Genomic DNA, 20,719 nt, shown 5'->3' on the forward strand with positions numbered 1-20,719 from the left:
TTGCATATAGGACCATGAGTCCTGTCTATCCAAGCTGCCCATTCATTGTCACATCTCCAGGGTGATGTCCCTAGTGCTTCTAACCTCTTTTTACATCCCTTTTCAGCAGCACCCTGGCTAAATCCATACATTCGCAGGTATAGCTTTGGGACATAGCTTGATTGCCATTGCTCAAGTAAGTACAGACTCCCAGAAATATAATTTATGTTAAATTCAAGCTGTGTCCTTTGATTTTAGGGGTGGCCGAGCAATACTCCGCTGACTCAAGGAACTCTGCGGAATTCGGCAGAGTTTTTCGGCAACTCAGCCGAATTCTGCGGAGTGAAACTCCACGAGCTTTGCCCAGGACTAACCCTGGCACCACACGTTTCACTCCTAAGGAGTGAATCTCACATAATGTATGACAATATCAGTGTTCACTAGTTTCAACAACCCATTGAGTTTAATGTAACTCTCTCAGATGGAGGTTACAATAAGAAGTAAAAATAGTTGCTAGTCCATGACCTCTAAACGTAAGTTTTATATCTAACCAATCAATAGCGATAATTATCGCTATTGCTTGGTAATATGCCCCAAAATTTTACCGCTGAGCTGCGGCGATTTTTACCGCAGATAAACCTTGGCATTACCAAGGTTTATCGCAAATGCGATAAAAAACGGCCGCAATGCATGAATATTGTTGAAAAGTCAGCGATATTCATGCATTACCGAGCTAATGCTCTTAGCCATGTTATCCACCTCCTATTGGATAACATGGCTAAGAACTGCTCAGGGGCAGGTGTTAGCTTTTGGAGATATTCGCGCTTAGCATGCGTTGTAATGTCGTACATCCATATACATTTGATAATAGCACACAACAGTGTGAATTCCTATCGATAGAGGTGTTAAAACCTAGCTTTTACACAACATTTAAAATGTATTTAAAATGTACTTCTAAAAACATTTAGTAAAAGTAAACACATAGCCTTACGGGTGCCTGGTAATTACTGGTTTACAGTGGGGGAGAGGGTTGCAGTTAAAAGAGATATGTAACATTTCCTAGTAATTACAGGGTGAAGTATACTAACCCTCAGACCAGTTTTCAAACCTGCCAAAATGTATGGTATAGACCTTTTAAAGATCTGGGCATGTAGATTTTGGTAGGGATCACAAGGTCAATCTTAGAATCAAGTACATAACTTTCAATTAAACAGTTGAGAATATCCAGGTGACCCCATACTGTGTTACATAACAGACAATGTAGTTCAATCTACTATGAGCAGAAAGTGGCTCTTTGTTGTGGTACTGCTAATACAACAGCATCCACTAATCTCTCTCATAGTGATTTGGGAATTCGCATACAAATGACAATTTTGTGGTACAAACAAAGCAGCAACTTCCTACTATTTCCGAAATATATACTGCTATTATCTTGTTCCAACTTGGGTTAACTTGATGGACATTGCAGTCACTGGAATATGTGTTTACACAAGGCATTGGATTTAATAGTGCCAAGTTGTGAGTTTTTCTATTAATGTCTGTGACCTGGATAAATTTCAACACTTTGCCAAACTGTATTTCTGAATTATCTAAATATTTTATTGTACTTTGGTCCCGTCTGACTAGTTTGTTGTAGTTTGCTGCACACACATAGCAATAACCCTTCCTTAAACTAATTTTATCATATGATGCTACTTTCCTTTCAAAGTATACAGATACTATTTTTTGAGCTGCCAGGAACTCATCATTTGTTAAATCTTTAATAGTCACTTTCCCCATTTGAAAGCACCCATCTATTGTCTCCATTCTCTCCACACGTATCAATGGATCCATAAGTCTATTGATTGCATTTTCTATCTCGCCATCAATATTGCAGGTTGCTTTAACTAATGGTATCATCTGAATTAATGTCACAGTATTTAAAATTTGCATTTCTACATTTTGTGTTCCAGAGATGTGAGACACTATGTAGCCATTTAGGTCTTCAAAATGAAAACAGTTATTTGAAAAGAGTGGCCCATTGTGGCGTACACAGTCTGAAAGATGCACTAACTGATGAATATTCATAGTCATGAACCTCTGATCATACAGGTCTGCAAAAATTTTGACAAAGGTGAGCAAGCAAGTCTCTGCTCGGTCGATTTCTGAAAATGTTAGACTTTCTTTATCTAGTAAATATATTCCTTTTGAGAAGAGGCAAAAATGTACAAATAACTGATTGGGTAATACATCAGCTAGTACTGGAATTCCCCAGAAGAGCAAGAAGTTTCTGTATTCAGAGGATTTCCATAAATGGACATCTTCAAGGCTACGAGGAGGTCTTGATATGTTAAGTGGAGGCTTGATAGCCTGTAATCTCTTGCTAACAAGGTCTCTGTAAGAGTGTGCTGAAAAGCATGACTTCTCATAGTGCTCCCCGAACCATAATGTGAGCATCAGTTTCATTACACCAGCGCAGACCCCATGCATATAATCTAAATGAAATCCATTAATACATGGGAAAAGGGAAAGGAATAGAAACCGGAAAGGGCCTTTCACACCATGAACTGAATATTCATGTTCACCCTGTTGTATTTTAGCTAATGTTTCATTTATATAATTCTTCAGATTTTCAGTTGTTCTTGGTGGTCCTTTAGGATCATCGTCATCGTAAGGAAAAACATGACAATGCCCCATTCCCGATCTTGAAGTCATACCTGGCTGTAAACAGGACCAACAGCTAAATTTCCCATTGAACTGCTTATTGTTGGTAACCAACCAACGAGCTGGTAGATCACAAGTACATGAAAGCAGTGCAGCACGACATACAAAAACAGAGCCTGTATTATCTGTAAACATAACTCCCTTTTCCAAACGACTCAATTCCTCAGTTAAAGCATGTAGGTATGTCCACATATATGGCTTTCTTTACCCAATCCAAATTCCATAGACAAGCATGTTTTCTTTTGCTTTGCGTTTTGTTACGGAGAGCTCATTAATCATTAAAAACAAAGGTCACATGCTTAGTTTACTACTTTTAAAAATGTTGACTCCATCTGTGTTCAGAACAAAAGAGATATTGTTGTTCATACTTAATATCCCCTTATCAAACAGGTTTTTGTATCCAATTCCATCATAAACATCACCTATTACAGAGTTTCCATTCTGTTTGTAGTGCTCATATCTGTCTGTTCTCACTTCCTCCGTAAAATCTCTCCTCTTAAACATAGTATTTAGCTGTTCAATTATGGAGTGTTGGACAAAAAAAGCAACAGCACCAGGCTCTGTAAGATCCTTCAGACAATGGGTGTTCGTGCATATCTTTGCATTATCGCTGATGCTTTCATAGCAAGAGGAACAGTAGTTTCTTATTTTAGGAATAATGATGTATTTTTTCATAAACATCTTAAATTTGAATAACGAGTTAATCATTTTATTAGGCACTGGTAAAATGCAGCAGATTAGGTCCAGTAATGCCCCTAATGCCTCATCAGAAATTCTAAATCTAACCGCAAAGCAAATGATAAGCAGTAGGACAGCTTGCACAGTGTGTTGTGAACCTTTAAATAAAAAATTGTCTTCTTGGATTTCATGCTTTTCAGAAATATTACTTTCACCCTCATTTACAATAGCTATATTGTTTACTATATTCTCTGTAAAGTCTTGTGCTTCAAAACCGATTTCATTGTCTTCTGGATCAAAACTATTTTCTCTTTCATCTGCATATTCATTCTGATGTCCAGATGTGTGTAATTCCTCATAAGCCTCTTCATCAAAGTCATATGTCGGAGTACCTAAATTATATTCCATAATAAAGAATGAGACTACTTCAGTTTCTAACTCTTTAGGATCTGTGCATAAACTAAACAAAACATGCATTGAAGCCTATTAGAAATTAGTTTATTAAGCTGCCCTAAATGAAGTATTGTGCAGGACAGAAAATCCATTCACTTATTAACACACACACCATCCATGGGAATGTCAGTTAACACAGAATAAAGTTGTCTGATGAGGTAACAGGGTGGGATGTGATAATATAGTTCTACCTTGATCTTTCCTTTAGATTTGTAATCATTTAACCCCTCACACTTAACGTGAAGGAAATTGTATGTCTGTTTGGTAAAAACGCATTGATTGCAAAGAGGGAGCTGTTATGGTGCAAATCATTTGTCAAAGCCCCTTTCTTGAACATCTTACCCTGAGGAGAAAGGTTTTTGTAGATGCCTATGTGTACAAGCTTTCTGTAGTAGCATAATTTGTAAAAGAGCATAGAGAGAGCATGGCAGCTCAATGTATACTCAATGAGAGTTATTACACTACAACACGCACAATTAACAGTTAAATAAACTATTTTACATGGTTGTGATATGACAATGGTAGTTAAAAAGTTTTTACCTGTTTTTTTTGATTGACTACATTCATCCTGTACACCTGGTTTATCACCAATTGCATTGGAAAGTATGATATTTTTATCTAGAATACCTAAAATTGGTGTTAACATTTTTGTTGTTTCCATTGATTCCTATAAAATAAAGAAAGGTGTTTATAAAAGTATATCTTCCAAACTGTGCTTGCGATCAAAATTCATAAGTCTAACAAGAGGTGAGGTCGACGTTTGTATCCCATTAAGCTCTATTTTTACAATTTTTTTTAAATGTTTACTCTTTTAACGCATGTGATTCGCTCACAGTCTGAAAGATCATTGGAGTGTTGATATTCCGGACTTACAAGAGGAAGACTGGCCCGAGGCCCTAGCCTCTCCAAGGGAGGTAGCAATCAGGGCCCGGTTCCGTCTAGTCCAAATCAAAATACTGCATAGTGCATACATTGCATGTACCACACCTGTTGAAAATTGGACGTAGGGCGGAAGCCACCTGTAACAGAGGATATGGGGAGATTGGATCATTCTACCATATTATATGGACGGCATTGAATGATTAGCTCCCATCCAGGTAGAGTGAAGCATCTGGAGTTCCTGAGTGCCCCCCATCTGTAGGGGATCTTAACTGCTGCAGCCAGGTCAATGTGAGTGTGGTGCACACAGCCCAATCAGCCCCACACTGCAGGCTCTGAGGCGCTCACAGGCCAAAAGGAGTGACTAGCACTCATAACTGGGTGTCAGGCACTATGATATGTGCTTCAAAATGTTGTGCTAGTGAGCCCTGTTTTTTATGATTCTCTTATCACTCTTATCAACTTCCTAAGATGTGCCCAGGTCCCTTTATGGTGACCTGTCACTAAATCAAAGAGAACCCTTGGAAGTGTATAGGTGAAGCCTAACTCTTCCCTCTCCAGTTTGCGGCTCACTCAGCTTTCAGGAATGCAACAATACACAAATCGGTCTGTGGGATTACTCTATGTCCTCTACATGTTTCCCCAATGCTGGACTGAGTTTTACCTTTCAAAGGCACACATACACCCATTCAAACATCCTAAATCACTTACCAATATTAAATGTTTGTGGTATGGACCTCGATTTTTAGAAATTCTTTTTTTTCCTCCTGCTTCTACCATTACTCCTACGATGTAAAAATAATCTTAAGCCTTGAACAATTGCCACGCCTCTCCATTTAATGTATGTCACACTCTGTATGTATATGTGTACCTATGTACATACTTATAATTATCAATATAATTATTTAAATCATTTTTTTCTAATTATATAGACTAATTACAATATGTTGTCTACCTATAGGGAATTTTAAAAGGGCATATTCAACACCCAAATCCTAGCTCAGTAATATGCAACATATAAGTGTAATACGGTGCTATAATAATCCACCTTTAAGTGTTATAATATTTAATCGGCTTGAACATTTTAACCAGCTTGTCCTTTCTGAACATGTTTAGGCGCTGGTAAAACATTGCAAAAATTAGCTAAACATTTGCACGTACCCCTACAATATTTAATTTGCTCTTAACTTGCAGCAGACCCATACACACAAAGCAGGTTCATTTATAGCTACATTTAAGGTAAATTTTTCTTTAAATATCCATAAATCACAGCAGATCAAGCGCTTCAAAACATCAATGCTTTATTGAAAACGTTGTCACATAAATATGTGTTAGGAATACTTTAATTTTCTATCTTGCTCCTATGGGAATATATGCAGGTAAAAATTATACACAGCATTTCCCATTATAGCCTATGGGCAAGATAGCCTTTCAATAGTGATAAACAAAATTGTCAGTATTTTACTATCAGAGCATGTCACCCACACTAGTACATGCTCTACCTTTCACATACACTGCATACTGGCCATGTCAGCATGGCAGTTACAACTGCACACAGGCACTGCGGTGGCAGGCCTGAGACACCATTTTAGGGCTACTAGTAGCATTTGATTCAGCAGCCCTGGCCCACTCAGTGCACTTTACTAGGGACCTAGTGGTAAAACAAATATGCCAATCATGGATAACCAATCACAATAACAATTTATACAGAGAGCATATGCACTTTAGCACTGATCTGCAGTGGTAAAGTTCGCAAAGTCCTATTGCCAACAACCACAGGTCAGGAAAAATAAAGGAGGAAGAAGCTAAAGTTTGGGGATAACCCTGCAAAAAGGGCCATTTCCAACACAACCCCCTTCCAGCCTAAAGCCAGGGTAGACCAAACGATACCTGAATGGGATTCCCTGCTTAGGGCGATAAAACACGGAAACCGGCCAAAACAGCAGGGGACTATCCCTCTTCTACGTCTTCCTGAGCCCAGTTGGATCCCTCTATCTATACTCTCAGGGTCCACCAAGCCAACCCATGTGGAGCCCTTCTCCTCACCTGTGAGTTCACCAATTCCTTGCCCCACATCCACCACCGACTTCAATCTTGGCTAAGGGCACACTTATTAAAACAAGCATTTGCAATAGGTCTCGCATTAGGAAAGAGTGAGCTATTGGTATTGTAAATGACATTTTTTTTAATATGTGTTGGCTTTGAGAATATATAAATTAATAGCATTGTTATTCACAAAACCAATAGCTTACACTTTCCTAATGCGAGTCCTATTGGCTACGACAATGGTTGTTTAAGCAAGCAAGGACACTGCTGTTGTGGTGCTGAGTGATGATGTGGTTGGGCTGAGTGATGTGGTGGTGTTCCCGAGTGATGTGGTGGTGTCCCTGAGTGATGTGGTGGTGTCCCTGAGTGATGTGGTGGTGCCCCTGAGTGATGTGGTGGTGTCCCTGAGTGATGTGGTGGTGACCCTGAGTTATGTGGTAGTGTCCCTGAGTGATGTGGTGGTGCCCCTGAGTGATGTGGTGTTGTCCCTGAGTGATTTGGTGGTGCCCCTGAGTGATGTGGTGGTGTCCCTGAGTGGTGTGGTGGTGCCCCTGAGTGATGTGGTGGTGCCCCTGAGTGATGTGGTGGTCCCCCTGAGTGATGTGGTGGTGTCCCTGAGTGATTTGGTGGTGCCCCTGAGTGATGTGGTGGTGCCCCGAGTGATGTGGTGGTGCCCCTGAGTGATGTGGTGGTGTCCCTGAGTGATGTGGTGGTGTCCCTGAGTGATGTGGAGGTGCCCCTGAGTGGTGTGGTGGTGTCCCTGAGTGCCAGACTGCATGAAAGAATCAATAGATCAGAGAAAGTATTTGAAGTATTTGAAGTTCTGCAATACTGGGCCTGTTCTTTATACATGTTGGTTAACATAACTCTGACCATCAGCCTGGAGGACAGAGCTGCAGCAGTTGTAATGTAATGGCATTTGCTAATGCACTTATTGATGTAAACCCTTTTTCCCATCCTTTTGGAGACAGGTTTCACATTTTAGCACAAACATCACCGAGCTCTATGTGCAATAGATAAAAACGTAAGAGTCAATAAAAACTCAACTGCTAACAAACACCACAATAATTCGCAGAGTCAAAGTATCTGGCTTTAATGTGCCAATTAGAGCAACAGCCACGCACAAATGGTCTTTTCATATGCCAACACTATCGCCTTTGTCAATGCTCCTCTTACCTACAGCTTAGTGACAGTTACTTATTTTATGAACCAGCAGTGCAATTCACTCACTGATCCATTGTAATGGTAACAGGCTTGTGGCGCATATCCTAGTTGGCAGTTCCCTGTCAAGAAGCTAGTCAATTTGAATTGGAATACATGTACAGGTTCTTGGTGGCGCACCGTCATGCACCGCAAATACCATAAATAATACACCTGACCAAGTGTAAACAAACTAAGAGGCACGAGCTGGCCCTTTGTTTCATGCGACTTGGCATATTTCCACAGATCGTGTGTTAAGCTGGCAACTTTACAATGAAGAATTAACCTTTTTTACCACGCATTCGAGAATAATTTTTCATTTATCATAATAACCAGTAATTAATACTGTAAATAATACAGTAAATAATTATAATAACCAGTATTTGAATTTGGGAAGAAACTGAAACACGTTTATAGTGATACCCCCGCCACCCCTCTCTGCCTCGAAAGAAGCAAATTTAATTGAACCTTGTGTAGCAAAACATCATCAGATAAGGTAATGAATCTGTACCTCTCAGGATATCAGAGAAAAAAAGATGATAATGTCATAGGGTCCCCATGGGGACAAAGCTTAATACAGATGGATTAAGTATGATATATTGGGTCTGCTTAGCGGTTGTTTTTTAGTTAAGCGCTAGCAGGACGTTTGAAATCAGTTTTACATTCGGGAAAATTCTCGTTTGCTGTTTTAAGCGAAGTATGCAATGATCTTACAACTAATGTATTTGGAAGAAAACTTTCTTTTATTGTACTTCATCATATGAAAGGTTGAGTGATGCGTCAACTAGAATAAAAATATTTGATAGCTAGCGAATAAATAAAGCTGTGGTGTCCAAGTGTGTTTAAGCGTTGACATAAGCAATATTAGAAACAAACACCGAAAACATAGGCCTCAAAGATCAATGACTACACAAATATCAATGTCTCCCCTAATGAACCAATAAAGCAAAGCTAAATGCATATTCAGGAAACCTTCACTGTCTGAAAATTGTTGGGAGGATCCAGTGGCCAAAAAGGGGGAGCCTATGCCCCTTTGAAGCCCCCAGCGGCTTGTCCCTTACTGCCCTGTTTGGGCATATAATGGTTTGCTTTGGGGTGGGGGAAGGGGGTGCACAATCGGATGCGCCCCGTTTTTTCGCGGGCTTCTGGGATTCCCGCCAACGGAAGCGTTCCGCACATGCCCCCTTTGGGTGCGGCATCGTCTTCCCGGCCAGTGCCCGCCCTCTGCAATAGCATGACAACTGCATGGGTTAACCATGAATGCTAACACTCTAAGGGTGTTGCTCCTTTCAAGGGTGTTGCAGGGTTGTCATGGGCCATAGTGAAAAAAACGCCTCTCATCCCCTTGTTGTAAAAAAAGGGGATAGACTTGGAATACATTCAGAATTTTGGACCACCATCTTTGATAAATCACCCTTTGGCGTTATTTATTTTAGGCTTCATCATTTTTCACCAGTATATTATTTTATTTTGATTTTCCTGTAAACGTCACTGAAAGGGAAGCAAATCCAGTGTGCCTGGCGTGGCTGAGAATCACAAAGTGTTATTGTAGGTCCCACTTTGTTTAATTTTGGATGTGAATGCTTCATCAGCATATCGAGACACTTCTAGCAAATTTGGAACTGCGTGTGGAGGAGGAGTTGGCTGTTGGACCTCTCACTGTGACTATCTCCCTTGACTCTGTTTACTGCTTGCCGGACCCGCTTCCGCAGTTTTGAGGATGGTGTTTGTTCGACCTTCGAGTGGAGCGTTAAGGGCAGGGACTGTACAGCAGCAGGGCTGCGAGCTGCGTAGCAGGGACTCCGTATCCCAGGAGTGCCTGCACTGACCACCAACACACCTGGTCCGCTCTCCCTACTGCCACGCCCCCCGCCCTCGAGCTTCGAAGAGCAGCGGTGTTTCCAGCCTCTGTGGGACACTTCTAGCAAATTTGGAACTGCGTGCGGAGGAGGAGTTGGCTGTTGGACCTCTCACTGTGACTATCTCCCTTGACTCTGTTTACTGCTTGCCGGACCCGCTTTGCGGGTCCCCCTTCCGCAGTTTTGAGGAGGGTGTTTGTTTGACCTTCGAGTGGAGCATTAAGGGCAGGGACTGTACAGCAGCAGGCTGCGAGCTGCGTAGCAGGGACTCTGTATCCCAGGAGTCCCTGCACTGACCACCAACACACATGGTCCGCTCTCCCTGCTGCCACGCCCCCCGCACTCCAGCATTGAAGAGCAGCGGCGTTTCCAGCCTCTGTGGGACACTTCTAGCAAATTTGGAACTGCGTGCGGAGGAGGAGTTGGCAGTTGGACCTCTCACTGTGACTATCTCCCTTGCCTCTGTTTACTGCTCGCAGGACCCGCTTCGCGGGTCCCGCTTCGGCAGTTTTGAGGAGGGTGTTTATTCGACCTTCGAGTGGAGCCTTAAGGGCAGGGACTGTACAGCAGCAGGGCTGCGGGCTGCGTAGCAGGGACTCCGTATCCCAGGAGTCCCTACACTGACCACCAACACACCTGGTCCGCTCTCCCTGCTGCCACGCCCCCTGCCCTCCGTCCACCACTTATAACAGGATCAGCACACCGCTGCGCGGGAGCGTCCCGGGAGAAGCCCGGGACAAGGGCGGGCCGTCTGTGGCCGTCAGGGCCTGCAGGAGGCTGGGCTGGGCCCACTCTCTGTCATCCAGTATAGTCAAACGGACAACACTGTATAAAGCGAGGCAAACTGTCATCTTGTTTTGCTTAATCTACGGTCCGTAGTTTAAGTTTGCTCCTGGGCCTTGAGAGGACCCGCTGTGGTCTACATTGTTTTTGCCCGCCCTTCGTGCGGTACTGACTACTAAGTATGTCTTCACCCCCAACCACCCCCGTACTGAGTCCCCTCCCGCCTATGGTAGGGGTAACAATCTTGGGTCCCCTAGACAAGTACTTTAGTAGGGCAACTCGCGATATTGATAAAGAGATTGCCTACGCTCGGCGCGTCTCTCAGCTAGGGCAATCTATTGATCTCCTCTGGAGAAGCGGCCACCCCTTGGTCCCCTGGCATCGGTTCCCTCTTCACCACCTTTAACCGTGCCAGTGTCAGTAGAAATGTCCCATGTCTCTCCACAGCCGCCCAGTCTGGTCAGGGTGGAAGGCAAGTTTGGTTCGGACCCCCTGACCGGAAGTACCCCATCGGTCGCTTTCTCTACCATCTTGCCTCCCCCTATGTCTATTATTTTAAATGTTTCTTCTAATGATGAGGAAAATACTGCCCAATTGGGTATGTTACCCCATGCGGCCTCCAAAAACCCTCACATTAAAAGGAAAAGACACACTACTCCGAGGAAGGGTTGTTATCCTAAACATCCCAAGAAAATTAGGAAACTTGGTATAGGACTGGGAGCCTCCTGCAAGCCTAAAGGGGTCGGTTTAGGTGGGGCTCAAGCTGTTAAGGATGGGGTGACCCCGGTAAATTCTGTATCTACCCCTAGTGATTCTCCGGTGACAGGTCCTGCTGAGATTTTATCCCTGGATTCACCCCTACTTATGCAGTTAGAGAAATTGATGAAGTCCTTACTGACCCCCATTGTAGAACGAGTTAAAAGGTTAGCTGATCGATTAGATTGCTTTGAACAGGCTACCTTAGACAACTTTTTTTTCGACTAAATCCTTAATTAAAACTCACCTTAGGACGGGGGACAGTAATAATCCTTCTAATACAAGTGGGCTGGTAAGTGGGGTACCTGTTCCAGAGCCACTTCCTCCCGTTGTTATTACTACTAAAACGGGGCCTCGTCTTTCAGGTCAAATCCATAAGATCACTCCCCACCCTCCAGACTACTCACGGGTTAACACATCTCAACCCAAGAAGCGTTTAGCTGCTGAGGTCACGGGTATTAATGATAGAGCCAAAACTGGGAATCCTGGATCTAAAAATCCCAACGCTTCACTTCAAATTCTATTGACCTGCCCTGTTCTTCTCCCCTCTAGTCTACCCGATACAATCCCTCCTAAAGTGCCCCGCAGAATATCTCCCATGAATCTGCCCCCAGACTGCTATCCTTTTGTTGCCATCCTTACCAACGTACCACCATTGTTGGTTGGGCAGAAAGACTCCTTCCAGATGCTGAAAAATAAAACAATGCACTGGTTAAGGATTAATAGACCACTGCCCAGGGAAGTGGATGGGCTGATTATTGGTGTTAGAAGGATAGGTTGGGTAGGTAGTACACCTAAGCGCTTCGAGGGGGATTGTGTAGTAGTTAAGTTCAAGGATTCCAGGGTAGCTCATTTAATCTCTAGGCAGAACCTGGGCACAAGCAGCGCTGGCATTGGCGTAGTTGACCTGACCTTCTTCTACCCGAGACCACCTGGCATTTATTTTGGCATCATCCCAGAAGTGGGTTGTTACCACAACCTTCCCACACCCGGACTTGACCCCTTCACTGTACCTTACCAGCAGGGAAACCTTTATAACGTACCAACGTTTAATCGTTTCGAAGTGATGTCAGATCCGGGGTGGGTTGATTGACAAAATGGTAATAATATATTGGGATTGGGCCGTGAAAATTTTTATTTAGATTATACTTTGACTAATCGGGAAAGTATGAATTCAGAGGAAAGGTTTGTGGAGTCTGCATTGATTTCCGAGGTTTCAGGTAATGAGGACTTAATTGAAACTAGTATCAACAACCAGACAAATAAACAAGATATTCCACCTAGAAACTCAATTTTAAAGTTCATGTCATGGAATATAGCGGGCCTAAGAAATAAAGTAGATGACCCAATATGGAGAGAATTCCTAGCGACCTTTAATATCATCGGATTACAAGAAACGTGGGATATTACGAATACTTTTACTCTAGATGGATACTCCTCTCATTGCCTTCCAGCTATACCATCTGCAACGGGGAGAGCAAAGGGGGGACTAGTGACCTTAATTTCGGCATCTATCCCGGGGACCCATACGCAGCTAGTGACGGGTTCACCTTATTGTCTAGCAGTCCAAATTGTATGTAAAGGGGAATGTAATGTTTTAATTGTTAATTTTTATAATTCCTATGATAGAACAACCCCTATCGACCATTTGTCGACCTTGGAACTGTTTTTGTCTAGACAAATTGCGGCCTTAAATAACCATTGTATGGTAATTGTACTGGGAGATTTTAATATTCATGGGTGCCGAGACAAGTCTCTCTTGTTTGATAAATTGGGCCCCAAAAATCAAGGTGAGATACATTTTGAGCATACTGCCCAAGGAGCGATCCTTGAAAATATCTTGGCGAGTAATGGGTTGATGCTACCTCACAGGGAGGAAATGGAGATCCCAACATTTGAGAATACCATCAGTTGCTCAACCATCGATTATATTTTTATAAGTCTTACTTTGGGGAACCGTATCTGGGAATACTCAGTATCCAGGTCACACTTTAGTGATCATAACCCAGTGACCCTGATCATCACCAACTTGTTCAAAACATCTGAGAATCAATATAAAAGGGTGGACAAGTATGATATTCGACCAACAGATCAGGGACGTAGGATTAGATGGGAAAGGGTTGTTCAGCAGGATTTTGTAGATAATCTTTTTAAAACAAGAGGGATGGATATGGAAAAATGTATGGACATTGAAACGGGGGATATAGAGGTCCTTGATGCTTTTTTAAAAATTTGTACTCAAATAGCATCGGATCTCAAGTTATCAGGCAGGGTGAAGGAGCAAGGGGGTGTTGGTTGGTTTGACCATAAATGCTCAGTTGCCAATCAAAAACTTAGAACTGCCCTGAAAAGCAAACCTATTGATAGGTCACTTGTGGCTTCCTTAAGGCAATTATACAAAAGAGCAGTGGAAGTCAGGAAATGTGAGATTAGAGAGGCTGCCTGGGAGGAGCTAACTTCAGTCAACGTACTAAAAAATAGTGCCAAATTTTGGAAAGTTGTTAATAAGCCATATTTTAATGATCGCTGTAACAACCAGCTTGACTGCGGCATTCAAGAAAATCAATGGCTTACCCATTTTAAAACAGTTTATGAAGGGGGGGTTGCAGGTTGTGAGGTTGTGTGCACCCCTGCCCTACATATATACATTTTGTCAGTCACAGAAACAGAGGTAGCTGAAGCCATCCGGAAAATGACCAGCAATAAGGCTCCTGGCCCCGATGGTGTTCCGGCTGACCTCTTTAAGTCACTCATCAAGACATGGTCTAAAATCTTAGCTAATGTTTTTAACCGTATTAGTAAATCTGGTATCCCTCCCACATGGTCGGAATCAGTTATTGTCCCTATCGTTAAAAAAGGTAATGGGGAGATCCTGTAAATTATCGACCGATCTCTCTTATTGATTCGACGGTAAAAGTCCTTGGCCGAGTTATACTGAGTAGGATAACAGAGAAATTGGAAGACACAAATACCCTTTCACCCTTGCAGTATGGATTTAGAAAAGGGAGGGGTACAATAGACCAAAGTCTTAATCTCCAACTAATAATTGGAAAGTATACCATTGCTAAAAATGGTATTCTGTACCTGGCTTTTATGGACTTGTCCTCGTCCTTTGACCGAGTGAACAGGTCCAAATTGTGGGATTTGTTATTAAAGCTTGGTATAGATGAAAATATTGTGTACTTCCTAGCTGACCTACATAGGGATCTCACGGCTATAGTCAGATATGATTATAAAGGGAACTGTACCGGAAAGATAAGGATTGCGAACGGGGTTAGGCAAGGCTGTATTTGAGCTCCCTTGCTTTTTACCCTTTATATTAATGACCTGGGGACAGTTTTGGGGGCGGTAAGTAAGGATATACCAAGGGCAGGTAAATTTATGATACCTGCCCTGCTTTATGCGGATGATGCCGCTCTTTTAGCACGTACACCAGTAGGTCTCCAATGTCTTTTAAATTCATTTTATAATTTTATGAATGCACTGGACCTCAGTGTCAATTATTCTAAATCTCATGTTATGGCTGTGGGTAGTAAAAGTAAAAAATTGAAAACCCTGTATTGCGATGGTAATAGGCTATCCAGAGTCACGAGCTTCCCATATTTGGGGGTCATTTTTGATGACAGCTCTAGCTGGCTGCCCCAAATGGCAGTTAAACGAAATGTTTTTGTAAGATCTATTTCAGCCGTTTTAGATTTCTCTCGTAAATTAGGGGTGAAACCACTGGAAGCCGTTTTGAAAGTTTACGACGCAAAATGTGTATCCATAGCCATGTATGGAGCAGGCCTGTGGGGTTTTAAAAGCGTAAAACACCTACAGATTGCTGAAGATAAGTTTTTGAAAAATATCTTATCAGTGCCCCAATCAACCACAGGTTATATTGTACATCAGGAACTTGGGGTTGGTTATCTGGAAGACCGTATAGCTGTGGCACGGTTATTAGAGTGGATATCATCATGGTTAAACCCGGAATTGGTCCTAAATCATGAGATTTTGAGCGATTGTTTGACCCTGGATTATAGTGTATCCATCCCTTGGTTGAAATATGTTAAAAATTTAGCTGTTCTACTAGGTCGCCCGGAACTGTTTTCTCAGCCCCAAAAATTGGTTAAGGGTGATTTGAAATGGACCAAAGATACTTTTATGTTGAAAAAAAGCTTTGTAAGGGAGGAAATGGAACTGAGTAAGGTGACCGTGAGGGCTCACCAACTTTTAATCAGTTCCATTGACATTGAACCTTACCTGAAATTGGTCAACAATAATAACCATCGTTTTCTCTTGACTAGGTTCAGGTTGAATAAATTCCACCTGCTACTCACTACACGACCAACTTGGACTAAAATGAAAGATCTAGACATTTGTCCCTGTGATGGGTTTTCTATAATGGACACTGCACATTTTATGTTTTTTTGTAAATATTTCGTGGAAATACTGAAGAAGTTCATTTTACCACTGATTAAACATACAGGGTTGAGACAAGTTAAACCGGCCCTCATGTACCTCCAGTTGCTGTCGAATATTTGGGAAATTTTTAATGTGGCATGTTTTTTAACAATAGCTATGAGACTAGAGAAAAAAATTAACTGGCATAGTTGTAAATAGTAGTTCCTCTTCTAGGGTTTTTTATATATATATTTATCATGTCTTGTCTATTTTTAATAATGTCCTATGATCTTGATTTCTGATGTGTGTATAGTTTTATGGTTTTTGATTGAACCGAATAAAGTACTTTTGACTGACTGAATATCGAGTCTGTGTGACTGACTGTAGAGCGCTTTGATCCAGGAGTTGCAAATGTCAGATTTTTGCAATGGCACAACCACGTTATTGTGATTATGAAAATGTAAGGCGGCTACACGATCTTCTGGTCGTTTTTTTATGTTTGTGAAAAGCTTCAGGCGCCTCTTTTCCTCCCACTTGAGCAAATATTGGCCTGAGTGGAAGAGCCTTAATTTGCGCATATGCCCATTTGCCCGTTAATTAGATGTGATTTTGCCCGACTGTAAGCCTTGTATTTATTTCCTTTTCTTTTCATGTATTAGCATTTAGAGCCGCCTATGGCTGTGTACTCGCACTATCCTGGCAGATTATTACTTAGAGCGTTTTTAGCTGTCATGTTGCTTGCTTCTATCTCTTTTAGGAATGATGGAGACACTTTGAGATGCTCTTCATTAGGGACTACATTTGTCTTAAATTAATTATTTATTACTGTGGTCGTTTAATTAGACATCATTGTGTCCGAAAACAAGCAGTGCATGCTTTAGGCACAAGGGGCCTTATTTATGAGGCCTTGCGTCAGTTTTGCGGTTCTGATGCTTCACTTTTTGTGACGCATCAGCGGCGTAAAACATGCCTCCTGATGCGCACTATTTACAAAGTGACGCATCTAAGCAGATGCGTCACTTTGTAAACCCCTGCGCTACATTATACCCGCAAAAAGCCTCGTAATAGTGACGCAGTGAAATCTATGAGATTTCACAGCGTCACTTTTAGGACGCTGTTGCGTCAAAATCTTGCGCCTGCCTCACAGCAGGCATAAGACTGACGCAAGCCCTTTCATATGGATTTTTCCCCATGTGAAAGGAAGCATTGCTGGAGTTGCGTCACTTTTGTGACACACTCCAGCAATGCGTCACTTTTGCGGCTACAGATACGTCAGAAATACTGACATATCTGTAACTCCTTGCGACATGATGCGTCATATTATAAATATGACTCATCAATCATGTCACAAGGAGGGTTGCAGTGAAAAGTGACGCATCGCTGTTTTCACGCAGCGATGCGTCACTTTTCATAAATGAGGGCCCAACACTTTAAAGCCGGCCGGTGCCCATGCGCAGCCACTTATCTGGCAGCTCACTACCTTGGGTGTTTTTAGCGGTAATGTTGACTGTTTTGTCTTTTTAGGAATGCTGATATTTTGTAACTTTTATGTAATCAAATATTAGATTATGTACTTATTGTATTGTATATTTTATGGCCTGTCTTTGACAGGTTGACACAAAAAATACATACATTAAATGAACGAATAATGCACCTGACTACTCTAGAATGTGCTGTCAAGTAAACACCCCTTGGGATATTATGCAACCTCCTCCACAGGCTGGAGCAGCCAAGCAGAAGCTATGACCTGAAAACAGGCTCTGATGGCGGCGTTAAGTTACAAGAAATAACAGAGCTCAGACTCAGGCATGGAGTGTGTGCTGGTGAAGGGCTTGCAAAGACTCACTAAAGATGACTAATAATCTCCAGTTGCTGTGTCAGTTTCGGCTTGCTGATAAACCAGAGGTTGACCAGCTTACAGGAGAGACAGGCAGATTTGCCAACAGGCTGGTGCTTTGTTAAGTCTAGTTGGGCTGGGGAGGTTTCCTGACCATAATCCTAATCAGTTATGCAGTGAGTGAAGCCCTGACCTACATTAGCTCTCAGCATCTCCATGGTCTAGTGAACTTGCCCCTCCTTGGTCCCCTGCACAGCTGATGTCATGTGTCACGCCTACAAGCAGCACTGACTGTAAAGCCAATGGCACGTTGTATTTTGGATTCTTAAGGCTATCCTAACAAGCATTTGCAATGCAATAGGTCTTGCATTTACACAAGTTTGAGCTATTGACATTGCAAATAACAATGCCTTTTATTTTTGGTTTTGTTTTTAAAACATAAATAAAAGGCATTGTCATTTACAATGCCAATTGCTTAAACTTGCGTATATGCGAGACCTATTGCATTGCAAATGCGTGTTTATGCTCCTATCCCTCTTAGGTTTGCTCCTCTGTGATCCAATGACGTTTTAATGTTGGCCCTCACATTTCTGTGTCCATGTGTCATGCCAGCATTTCACAACACGTTCCTTTCTGTAATTCTCTCATGCAGCGTCCCTTTCCTATATCTGATGGCCTGCCTTTCTTGTGGTGGCATTGAATTTATTAGCTGTTTCATGCCTGTTTCCTGTACTCCATCTTTGTGCATTGGCTTTCTTGTAGCTCTTATTTGCCTAGTAGACTGGCGTCTCTTTCAACGACTCAGACTTTGCCCCTCAAGCCCCCTCAGGCTTGTACCACCCCTCGTATACCACCCCTCGTATACCAGAGCTTCCACAAACTTACTTGCCTGGCTGGGCCTTGGTCTTCTCATGTCTGGGCCTCTTCCCTCCCCCATGTCATGGCTTTAATGTGCATGTGAGTCTTTTTCATTGCCTGTGTGATGCTTTTGCACCTCTGGAATGTGTGGTCAACTTTCGGTCTGCCCAGGACAGCGTCCGCCCATCCCATGTTTCTTTTGGCCAATGCCTCATTTGGAATGCCTAGTGCTCTTTTCTATGGACATGCCTTGACCTCCATGTTGCTAGACGGTTCTGCCTGTGTACGTTGGCATGCGGGGTCCACTGTCGCTTTGGCATGCCATTGGCTCAGCCCTCTCACATGCTGAGACTCATTAGTCAAGTGTGGATTTTGATCCTCTGGCATTCCTTGGTTACTTTTGTACGGTCCACTACAGTATATATCCTCTTCAGGCTCTTTCCTTGTCCCATGCCCTGGACTCTGTGTTCCTGGTAGACACTGGCCATTCAAACATGGCTTACCCTGAACTTTAAGTGGGATGAAATAAGTGGCGGCCTCTAAAAGTGGCCCATCTAATCAATGGCATGGCTTATACACGTAAACAACATTTCTGTGGTTATCATAGTGTGCCACCCAACCAATATTTTGGAGCCTTTCGGAGCTTTCGGTTATTGCATCCAGATATCCAAGACTACAACTGACATACACCTAAAACCAGCCAAGATTTCTGGCTTTGTCAGTGGTAATTTGATGTTTAAGATATTTTTTCACTTTTTTAAGCTGATTTTTCTTACGCATGTGGTGTGGGTGTTTTGATTCAAATTTATTTGAATATAACATTGTATTGATCAATAATCTGCCTTAATTGTATATCTTTATGGTTTGAAAAATACCTTCCTTAATTTATGCGGGCCCTAATTTAGGTCCAATTCATTGTAAATGTATTTAACTTGTTGTCCTGTGTCTCAGAAACAATCAAAAGGTCCATCCTTTGGGTACAATTGTATTTGTGTTTGTACCAGAATTTCAAAAAGGGTGAAAATTGCCCCACTATCACATGTGCAGGGTGTCACTCTGTAGTAAATCATTTGTATCATTTACAGTTACCTGCATGCCGTGCTGTCCCTTCAATTGCTGTGTTCGACAACCAATTGTGGGCATAAAAAAAGCAGTTGACATGTAAATAGACAAACGTTGAAACCTGAAATGGGCAATGCCAAGCAGTGGAAGTTTGTTGTGAATTTCCCTACTGTTCCTGTAAGTGGGAGAGTTATGTATCATTATGGGCACCTTTCTTCATTTTGCACAAAAGGGCAGCCCCTAGGGCTCGAGCATTACGTGTCACGGCTCATTTTTAACATACATTTTGGTTTTCCTGGACTGCGCACTGTTGTAAATGTAAATGTCATGGTACTTATAGAGCGCACTGTCACCAGACGGTCACCTTGAGGTGTCGCCTATTCGGCTTCCTGGCGCTGATACTCATACCGTTGTGGAACCCCTCCTGGCTTTCCCTGTGAAGTGTCCACTCCTGGGCACCCCCAGGGTGAAGCCAGGCATCCTTAGCGCTGTTGGGGCCGGTGTGGAGGCTAAGCTAGCTATTGCCCAGAGTTGCAGCATGGGACCTGTGATTAGAATAGGCACCGAGGCGAGAATTAACAGGTCCGAGGAAATTGAGCACGAGACCCCGCCGAGGCGGGAATCGAACACTGGTCCCTGGCCAGAACTCTGCATCTTATCTGTTAAAAGTGCCACCAGAGGCCTTTGCTGGCCTGCAGCTTGCGTTCACGAGCGCATGCACGTGCTCAACTACCACCTGTGTTTTTATTGCTGGAATCGGGCTCCTCTGCTCACACTACACCCCCCCACCTTATCCCCCTCTGTACTTTTTCTACGTGCACATTAGATGGGAATACCCAGTCCAAAATTCTAAAACATGGATCACATTAATATACCGCCACACAAGATCAGATAACCAATCGGAAAAAGTATTGAGGTGTCTGAACGAAAGCTCAGTTAAACCACCAGTAATACCACATCTATAGACACATTGTAAAGCTAGTGGGAATCCTGCGGTACAAAAGGGGGTGCTGATGGACAGAGCATCTGAACCATTCAAACACTTACACCCAGTCAACAGATCTGTGTTTAATCCATCACCGTTCTTTAGCCCACTCTGCCACCCAGTTCAGACAGATGTAGATGGCCCAATACCGGTCGGTAACGGCCAAAATTACTGAATTTTGTCCGTTACTGACCGGTATTGGGCATTTGGGATGTAGATGGCCTAAATTACAAATTCGCTAATTTACCAATTTGGTAA

General features: G+C 42.6%; 1 protein-coding gene across 6 annotated transcripts in view; it reads right to left on the bottom strand.

Annotated features, from left to right (window-relative positions):
- Nucleotides 1-5,787, bottom strand: part of LOC144753257 (uncharacterized) — a 72,382-nt gene extending 66,595 nt beyond the window's left edge. For 3 of the 6 annotated variants that reach the window (XR_013594267.1, XR_013594268.1, XR_013594266.1), the window contains exons 1-2: nt 5,404-5,787; nt 4,354-4,480 (exon numbers count right to left, since the gene is read on the bottom strand). Coding sequence is in view for 2 of the 6 variants with exons in the window: in XM_078641006.1 (XP_078497132.1) it covers nt 1,306-2,874 (1,569 nt within the window). In the remaining 4 variants the exon portion in view is untranslated. Of the gene's footprint in view, nt 1-827; nt 3,753-4,353; nt 4,481-5,403 lie in introns of those variants that run through there. The other 3 variants (XM_078641007.1, XM_078641006.1, XR_013594269.1) reach the window with 3 other exon arrangements.
- Between the last annotated feature and the right edge of the window lie 14,932 nt (nt 5,788-20,719).

The sequence above is a fragment of the Lissotriton helveticus genome, chromosome 5_1 (assembly GCF_964261635.1).
Source record: "Lissotriton helveticus chromosome 5_1, aLisHel1.1, whole genome shotgun sequence".
Taxonomy (NCBI): Eukaryota; Metazoa; Chordata; class Amphibia; order Caudata; family Salamandridae; genus Lissotriton; species Lissotriton helveticus.